Source organism: Pyrgilauda ruficollis, unplaced genomic scaffold, assembly GCF_017590135.1.
Source record: "Pyrgilauda ruficollis isolate IOZ18807 unplaced genomic scaffold, ASM1759013v1 scaffold47, whole genome shotgun sequence".
NCBI classification, from domain to species: Eukaryota; Metazoa; Chordata; class Aves; order Passeriformes; family Passeridae; genus Pyrgilauda; species Pyrgilauda ruficollis.
This window is the reverse complement of record NW_024526266.1, coordinates 1,850,992-1,860,624: the sequence shown is the minus strand read 5'-3', so window position 1 is coordinate 1,860,624 and position 9,633 is coordinate 1,850,992. Positions and strand designations below refer to the sequence as shown.

At 42.9% G+C, this 9,633-nt stretch overlaps 1 protein-coding gene across 2 annotated transcripts in view; it reads left to right on the top strand.

Annotated features, from left to right (window-relative positions):
* COP1 (COP1 E3 ubiquitin ligase) overlaps positions 1-9,633 on the top strand; it is a 123,019-nt gene that overhangs the window by 908 nt on the left and 112,478 nt on the right. The window contains exons 4-6 of one of the 2 annotated variants that reach the window (XM_041479024.1): positions 1-139; positions 6,770-6,829; positions 8,315-8,412. In XM_041479024.1, coding sequence (XP_041334958.1) covers positions 1-139; positions 6,770-6,829; positions 8,315-8,412 — 297 coding nt within the window. Of the gene's footprint in view, positions 140-1,541; positions 1,743-6,769; positions 6,830-8,314; positions 8,413-9,633 lie in introns of those variants that run through there. The other variant, XM_041479025.1, reaches the window with a different exon arrangement.

Below are 9,633 nucleotides of genomic sequence, written 5' to 3'. Positions count from 1 at the left end.
CCCGGCTGGCGGCGGGGGCGGCGCGGCCCGGCGGCTCCTCCGCGGCGCCGGGGGGCGGCGGCAGGAAGAGGCCGCTGCTCACCCCGCTCTGCAACGGGCTCATTAACTCCTACGAGGACAAGAGCAACGACTTCGTGTGGTGAGCGCGATATGTCGCGATATGTCGCTGGGGGAAGCCGGGGCGCCGCCATGCCGTCGGGAAGCCTGGCGAGTGTGGAATAGCGGCGGGAGGAGGGAGCAGCCGGCAGCCCCTCCTGGCGCTGGAACGGCTGCTGCCCTCCGGCGATTGTGGCTTTGGGGTTTTCCCTCTTTTGTGCCTCTCTCTGTCAGAAATAGTGTGGCCAGCAGGGCTAGGGAAGTGATTGTCCCTGTGCTGGGCTCTGGGGAGGCCACACCTCCAGTCCTGTGTCCAGTTCTGGGCCTCTCCGTTCGAGAAGGACATGGAGCTGTTAGAGCGGGTCCAGAAAAGGGCAGCGGAGCTGGGGAAGGGGCTGCAGCACCAGGACCAGCTGGGAGGGGAGATGGGTAGCCTAGGGAGGAGAAGCGGCTGGGCGGGGGGGACTTTATCACTTTTTAGAACTTTGTGACGGGATGTTGCAGCCAGGTGGGGATCAGACTCCCCTCTCTGATAGCCAACAACAGGACAAGTGGACACAGCCTTAAGCTGCGCCAGGGGAGGTTTAGGTTGGATGTTAGGAAGAATTTCTTTTTAGAAGGCTTGATTATATATTGAAATGGGCTGCCTAGGGAGGTGGTGGAGTCATTGTCCCTGGAGCTATTCAGAGAATAACTGGACATAGCATTCTGCTAGTTGACACCACTAGTTGACATGGTGTTGTGGGGTCATAGGTTGGACTTGATGATCTCAGAGGTCTTTTCCAACCTAACTGATTATCTGATTTTGTCTGGTTTTGGTCCTGTGTAGCAGCATTGCCTCCACGCTCTCTATTTTTAAGCAAAATCAGGTTATTCCTGGCAGGTTCCTCCTTGAGTGCACCCAAGTTGTTGGAAAGGCCCTGCAGCAGGAGATGTTTCCTCACAGCGTTCTGACATCCAGCAACTGCCTTGTTTTCCTGGACAATGTGACCTCGAGTGGTCTGGAGCTCTGTCATCTTGGGAAGAGGATTCAGCAAAGGATTAAGTGCCCCTGTGGATGGGACTCCAAGGAGCCTCATTATAGCTCCAGCAAAGCTGGCTTGGTTTGCCTGTGTTGCTGGGAAAGATTGTCGAGTTTGAAACAGTAATAAGTTTTGTGTCAGGCAGGCACCTAAAAGCCAGATTAGTAGGGGATTTCTTCTGTGATGGTTTAAACATTTTTCAGATGTTGTGTTCTAGCATCCAGCCGTCCAGCTGTAGCTCATGGCTGGAAATCACCTTTCAACGTAATTGGCAAACTAAGGCCCGTGGTTTGAGAACTGTTGGTAATTTGCAGTTTTGAAGAGAACCTGTTGCTGGTGGGTTTCAAATCTTCCAACGTAAGAAGTAAGTTTGATTTTTGTAGCTGGCTGGATGTGCTAAAATGTGAGAACAGGAAGTAAAGTTAGGTCCTTAAAGAGAAAGGCAAACAGGGAACAGGTAGTGGGAGAAAGATAAAGTTGTAGGAAAGTCATGTATGGAAAGGAAATAGTAAAAAAAAAAAAAGATTATAGGTGGGCCACAGCTTCCAAGATGATTTTGATGGCTCTAACATAAGCTCTGACTTACAGGTGAGGATTGGATGTGAGGCATCTCCCAGAAGACAGGTATTGTCTCAAAACCCTCTAGGCTTAACTTTACAGCTTGTAAAGTGTTTAGCAGAGTTGATAGGAAATACCTTTGCTATTGAAGTGAAAACCTGAAGCTGCTAAGAAGTTAGTGGCAGAACAAACAGTAAGTAATTCTTGTTAGGAGTAAGTAATAGTCAGAAATTACTGCTTATTACTGTAGTTAGTAGTTTGCTCAGTAGCAGAATGGGATTGAGAGGACTGTGGTCATCAGCTGATGCCCTGCTCTGGTTCTAGGCCATGTTGGGTGGATTTAAGAGCTCTTGGTGTGAGCTGGGTTGCTCACAGGTTTTCTGGTGATAGGGTATGAACACAGTTACAAGTGCCCATTCTCCTCTGTTCTCTCTTCTCTTACACTCTGGCAGTAGAGTTCTGCCAGCATGGCTCCCTGCCCTTTCCAGTCAGCCCTTATTTCCTATTTTGTTGTCTGTTGTAAAAATGAGGGGTTTGGAAAGGAAATTACACCCATAACCAATTTGTCGGCTTGGTGTATTTTTAGATGGTTCAGAAAGATGAGGTTCTTGCTTTTTTTCTGCAGGTAAGTACTGTGCATGCTTCAAGGAGAACCTGTAATTAGCTGTTTTCTCCTCATTGAGAAGCACTACTGACTGAACAAGTGAGAGGAAAGAAATCAGCCCAGTAGTACTCAGGGCAAAGTGTCTTTTCTTAGTATTTACAAGAGCCACATTGAGCACACTGAAGTGCGGGTCAGAAGCTTTAAGAGCAGACAATGATTATAGTTAACTTGGGTTTTTCACTGCTCTATATTTCTGTGGGCTAACGGGCTTGTTCTTACTTATTATTATTCTAGCTTCAAATAACAGTATCCATCTTTTTTAATTTGAGTTAGCAATACAGTTATGTAGAAATAAACCAAACTGGGCAGCTCTGGAGTTTTGAGCAATGTCCAAGAAGGCAGGTGTGTGTTTGTTTAAATAATTGATTTAAACAAGCTTTACGTATCTCAATGTGAGAAACAGAAGTTTCCCCCTATGCCCTTTTTGCCTCTGTAAGGATAATTCAAGGTGCTGCCAGCTGCAGAGAGCACTTGATAATTTTTCTGAACATGAGCTGTGAGTTGCTTTTAGCCACAGCTGTAAACTCAGTGGTAGATTATGCCTGTACCAGGTGGAAGGTGGGAAAGAGTAAAGAAGTTTGGGCGAGTTTTGAGCATCAAGGTGCAAGTGCAAATACTCTCAGTAATGTTAATATGTGAGACCTCCCTGCCTGTCTTCTGAAAGCACTGTCTCAAGTGAGGCAGAGGCTCTAGAGTAAACATTGTCATGTATTGCTGCTTTGGGTTGTGAAATGTTTAACAAGTGTATGCTCAGGAGTTTGCAAATGTCTCCTGTTTGTGGTGTATGTCACCTGGAAATGTGCAGCTCCAGTCAGGACTGCAGGTAGGTCTGACTTAGTGGACAACTTTATTATAAAAGGGAAAACTTCGTTTCTCTTAGTGCAGGCTGCAGAATATAAAGGTATTTTTGTGCTGCTTCTGTAGCCAGGTGTCTTTCCACTTGCCTGGAGTGTGTCTGAAAGGGATTTCTCTATTCAGGTGATTTTCTGCTGCTCAGCAATGTAATTGCTTAGTTTTCCCAGGCCTTGTATTAGCCCTTCCAATTAGTGGTTGACTAAACCTCTTTAAAACCAGTTACTATCTGCTTGGCTCCCTGGATGGAGTGGCTCTTAGCTGTCTCTTCAGTGGCTGCTTCATACCAGTCCTTGTTTCTGAGCTCTGGCACAAATCATGTATGGAAGAGGGGGTGTTGTGTGCTGATCTGGAGTTCAGCACCCAGTACCACAGCTCAGCTGTGGGAAGGGCTGTATGCCACCTGGACTTGCAGGTTCATGGATTTTCAAAACCAGTTCTTTCCTCAGCTGGTTACCTGTTAATCCAGGCATGGGCTGAGTGTGGTTGTTCCCATTTTTGTGGTCTGGAAAGCAATTTTAGTAAGGAATATTGCAAATTTGCCCTGAAGTCACAAACCAAAAACACAAAAAGCTGTTTGCATACCATATACAAGGAGTCTTACTACCTGTTGTTATATTAGAGCTTCACAGTGAGTAGATAGTAACAGCAGTGATCTTTAACCAGGCCACCTTCCATGGGAAAGACAGACCCTGCAGCAAGTCCTGGTCTCTGATTAGACCAGAGAGGAGATGAATAGGAGGCAGGCAGTATAATAAATCTTGTTTGCTGTTGAAGTGTGTTTAAATATCATAGTGACCACTTCAGCTAGGTGTTTGTGTAGCAGTAGGGTGACATTAGCACTCTTGAGAGGTACCTGGAAAACAACTGATAAAACTTAGAGCCATGAACTTGATTAAAGTGGATGTTTAAAATGTTTGAGGTCTGCCCTGCAGAGAAAGAATGGTAAACCTTTGCAGTGCTGGATGAAAAAAATAGTGTTTATTAGATACTGATGCCTTATTTCCCAGAGATCAGAGACATTTTTGACTTGCTGAAGTTATTTGCATCCTTTTAACCTGACTGCTGCTTAAGACAAGTAGAGAATAAGCCAGCTCATGCACAGAAGCCTTGATTTCACCATACTTCTACTTCCCTGTTGCAGTGTACACTGCAAAGTGTAATATGTCGCAAGTCCCCATCGCTCCACTTCTTTCTTAACTTTCTCTTTGTGTTAGGTTAGCTTCAAACAGCTGTTGTGTAGCAACTTTCACATGTTGCAGTCAGCTTGGCTTCAGTATGTATTAAAATATATCAATCTTGTTTCCACTTGTAAATCAGGGAGCATTTCAGGGGAAACAGTTCTTAATGGAAACTTCAGTACCTTTAGTGATATCCCTGGTACTGAGTAGCTCTGTTTGTTGGCTCAGATTGCTTTTTCTCAACTATTTTGGCTCTGTCACTTCTCCAGTCAAACTGGTATGAAGGAGTAGTTTGGGAACAGTGATCTTGTGTGCCTGGCATGTTAGGAGGTAATCTTCCTATTTTAGCTCTAATTTGTGATGTTCTCCTGCAGACAGAGGAACACTACAGCCTTGTTGATTGCTGCAGAGCATTAGGTGCATCACCTCTGGCCCTGTGGGGAAATAGCAGTTTCTAGCATGGCAGAGCATATGCCTCAGTTACACAGTGAAGAAGAAGGTGATGAAGTTAAACTGTTCATCACCAGTGCCAGTGGGGAGAAACTACCCTTAGATACTCATCTAACCCTAAGTCTTAGACTTCTCTTTTAAAGTCCAGCTAACAGAATTCAGAGATGCCTTATCTCCTGCTAATAATCAGCCCGTGCTGGTTGAGTTTGCTTGTGATTTATTCTGACTAAACAGTGCCTTGAAACTAAATAACTTGAAAAATGTGACTTGGACTCCTGAAGTTGGTGCTACTCAAGACAAGTGTAGAAAAAGGTCTGTCAGGGTGGAAGAGGGACAGGTGTATATTAATTAATCTTGAGCCCTCTTTTGAGATGGCTCAGTTGGTTCAGAGAGTAGCATCTGGTTTGATTTGTTTGCCTTTCTGTTGTGTTTGTACAGGTGATTTGGTGGCATATTTAGGACAACCTGGCTTGTATGTTAGGCTGGACAAACCTTTCATGATAGCTGTGTTTTCCAGCATGGTGTTTCAGAGCAGGGGTTTGCATTAGCAGGGGCCACAGCTTCACCTCTATGTATTAAAAAGTATTTAGGAGGTGTTTCCTCTCTCCTTTTTTTTTGTCAAGATTTGTTTTCTAATGGGGTAACAACTATACGTATATAGGGTATATGTTAGTATACTCTCAAATAGATTACAGAATGGGGGAATGCCTTCTGTGGAGATACTCCCCTGCTCAGACAAATGCTGCTTTTTTCAGTCTGATCTGGGTTTTGGATGCAAAAAAGATTCCTGCTTTGCAGAAGTTGTTAACAGTTTATTAACAGCTCCTTCGGTGAGAACTTTCTTGTTGGCAGAAGGTGGGAGGAGGCTGTTTCTGAAGAAAACAAGTGCTGGTGAAAGCCTCTTGGAATTAAGATTGGTGTGGACTTGAGGGAGTCAGAGGAGAGCATTTGGATCTCTGTAAGGCATTGAAAATGAGCTGAAGCTTGTGACCCAGCTGCTCCGTGTGTTATGTGCAGAACTGTGGTGTTGCTGCCCGTGGGATCTTGCTGGATAGCTGGTCAAGACCTGGGGATCAGTATGTATGTGGCAGCAAATCCCACCAGTTATCAGGGAGAGCAGCCACAGGAGTCACTGGAAGTACGATGGATGCAGCTTTCCTCTTCTTTCATTTGTGTTTCATTTTCCTTTCAAACCTGTCACAGACAGAGGAGCCAGATTTCTTCCACTGCCCATTTCACTGGATTCCTGTCTCTTGTGCTCAGGTTCCTGTGGAGCACTGCTTGCTTGCACATCCTTCTCTTCAGGTCCCTGCTTGGTTCTTGGCGATCCCTCACAGAGAGCTGGCTGTGCTCTGGTCACTAACTGGTTACTCCACCTGTCCCATCTCTGTTTGTATCACCTGCTGCCTATTGGTTTCATCTTGCTCTCCTTCAGCCTCAACCCTGGCAGTGCTCTGCAGGCACACCCCCTCGTTTGCACCTTCTCCACCCATTTATTAGTCCTTGTTCTCATTACATTATTGCTATTGCTGATCTGCTCTGCCTCTTTGTACCACTTTTAAAAATTATAGATAGCTATTGGCTGAAAAAAGGAGATACTAGTTTTGGTATCATTTATAAATCGATGGAAGGTTCTTCTGTAGCCTTGCTTGTTGAAGATTCTCTGGCTTTGTTTGGGTTGTCTGCAGGTGTTAAAAGCTTAAGGGTGAACACTTACTGGTTTCTAATTGTAGCAAACTGCAGTATCATTCAGAGTTCAAAGAACTGTGGATTGCCCTTTTGCTCTTTATACTGCTTGGTTGCTGTTGCACTAGTAGGTCCTTTCATTTTACATATAGGAGATTATTACCTAAGTATAATTAGGTAGTTGCTTTGAGTTAATAGTACTTTTCATATTTCAGCATAAAAAAGACATTTTTCTGATTTTTGTTTTGCTTTGTTTTCAGCCCCATCTGTTTTGATATGATTGAAGAAGCCTACATGACGAAATGTGGACACAGCTTCTGGTAATACTTGGTTGCTTGTAGTGCATCAAATGTCCATCTCTTACAGCATGTGCAGACAGGTGTTGCTGTGATACCCTTTCATTCTGAGTTTGTTTCTTTTCTGTCTTCTGTCCCTACACTGAAGAAGGTAGAAATAAATTTTTAAAAGATGGGTACCTGTTAAATTCAAAAGAAAAAAGTCCAAGTGTCTTTAAGAAATAGTTCTGTGCCACCATATTTCCTCTGTAAAGAAATAGAATGTTCATGAACTGCTGGTAACACCCACTATCCAGAGTCAGAACAGTTTGTTAATTTACCTCTATTGGCATCACCCCTATAGAGGTGCTGAGAGCAATGCTGGCAGCTCCTCCTTGCCTTTGTGCAAGACTGTGCACAGTTTGAAGTGGCTTGTACATTGTATATTGCAATTATTTTAAACCTTGTAAGACAGGATATGCTTCAGGCTTTCCTGTTGTATTGAATTGCCCTGGTCCCACTTACTTTTCAGTGTCTTATCTCTGGCTGATGAGGAGCAAATGTTTCATGGAGAAGTGCAACAACCCTCTAGGGGCATTTCTGGAACCACTTGCTACTTCTCCTCTAGGAATTGGTATAAATGTTGAACCATGATGTCCTACCATGTCCTGTCTATGTTATACTCTTATGGTGTCTGCTAATTAGAAATAAACCTTGTAAGAAGTAATAATATAGTAGTATAAAGTACTTTCTCAAGCAGCAGATTCTGGTAACTTTCAGAAGAGTTTTGATTTGTAACAGGTAAGGTAGCAGCCGATTTTGTGCCCTCTGTGGTAACACTTTATCCCTGTGACCTCTAACTTTTTAGAGGGCCAAGATGAGAAACACTGAAATACCTTTATTTAGAAGGAGTGGAGCAACGTTACCATCTGGTGTCTCTATCAGGAGCTGACATCAAGCAGGCGCTTAGTGAGATGCTTAAACCTGATCTAAAGTGCATCTTCTCCTTCCTCTCTCCCTCAGTTCAAGAGTGAGCACCTCTGAATTCACTGGTAGTGAGAAAAGCAGCTGTGGGGGGAAATATGAGAAGTTGGTGAAGGTGTTTCCTCTGCTCAATTACCTAAAATGCTTTTAATGTTAATTGCTAAGTATTCAGCTAATCTAGAAGAGTTGCTTCTGAGTAATTCAATCTGTCTGCTACCTCTACCTGTGGAAGTGGGGGGGAGCATGAATTTGAGATGGTATTGTGGCTGGAGTATCCACATTGCAGTAATCCTCAGGGAAATAAGACTGAAGTACTTGACTAAATTTTGTAATCCTTGCCAGAAAGCTTTGCTTTCTGCTGTAGCACACTCTGAGTTCAAACACTGGAACATTTTGACTCCACTGTAGGTTCTTGGCAGCACAGCTGTTAGCTGGCAACACAAACAATGCACCTTGTCTAAGACTGATATTATTTACCTTGTGCTTCTGTTTTGTTCCTTCATGTGGGCTCACTTGTTTTGTTTCTTGTTTTTTGTTTTTGAACAGCTATAAATGTATTCACCAGAGCCTGGAGGACAATAACAGATGTCCCAAATGCAACTATGTTGTGGACAATATAGATCATCTTTATCCCAACTTCTTAGGTGAGCTTTAGGCTTGCTTGCATGAGAAACATCTTAGTTGTTAAGGAAGGCAGGCACTTGTAAATTTGTCCTGTAAATTACAGTCTTCTGGATGTTGAAAATAAAAATCCACATATCAGCCCCTTGGTTGTCATTTTTATATAAAAAAGGTTAGTACTATAAATTGTTAATACTGCACTGCCTCCAGCAGTTCTATGTGCTTAGTGACAGTAGTGAGATTAACTTGCTGCTCTTTCCATACTGTGAAAAGCGAAGCTGTTTTTCTTATGGCTAGAGATGTGAATCTCTTTACTTTTATTTTCTTGCACTCTTGTCTGCCTAGTAATAAAGAACATGCCCTGTTTACAAAGCTTGGACACTGAAAGGGTGGAGGCTGTATTAGATACTGTGCTATTTTGGCTGCAGTGGTGAGGCCCACGTGATAGATGTAGGTGTAAATTAGATACAGAGAAAATATTCATACATATACCTATATGCAATCCTAATTGTCTCTTAAAGAGGGAGTACATGTTGCTAGGTGGAAATACAGTTTAAAACTTAGTTTTGTGGAGAAAAGATTAAAGGAAACACATTGCAGTGTGAAATACCAAATTAGAGCAAATCTTGATTTCATGTGCTGAGATACCCATTTAATAATAAATGTCTGAAAAGCCACAGTAGCCAAGGAATGCTTCAGAAATGGGCATCCTGATTTAGACCTAATAATGTTGTGCTGGAGATGGTGCTGAGGCAGGTCTTGGAGTACATGTTGGGCCAAAGAGTGTTTCCATACCTCTGTGTCCAGGGATTTGAGGTATGTGTTGGAGGGGGAAGAGCTTGTGTGTGTATGTGTGCAAAGGGTTGAAGGGTTGGTGTAAAATTAAATTATAGCAAAAGTTTATCTTTAGAAATGCACATGATAATTCAAAGAAGTTGTTCTATTCAGCTGTGCTTAATTTTTGGCCTGTAATAGAACATTACCTGATTTATCTCCCTCATACTCTTCTGTGATATACATTTGCCTTGGAGTTTAAAAACTTTCTCAAGGAACCATGGGTGTTTAGGAAAAGGAACTGAATCAATTTGGAGAATGTGCAGGCTTTGTATTGATGACTTTAAAAAAAAATCTTTATATATGTTACAAAAAACTACCAAGGAATAAAGTGGTAAGGGAAAAAGTGGAGATATTTGTTTTAATTACTGATAAACATCTTACTGTGGAATTAATAACTAAAGTAAATA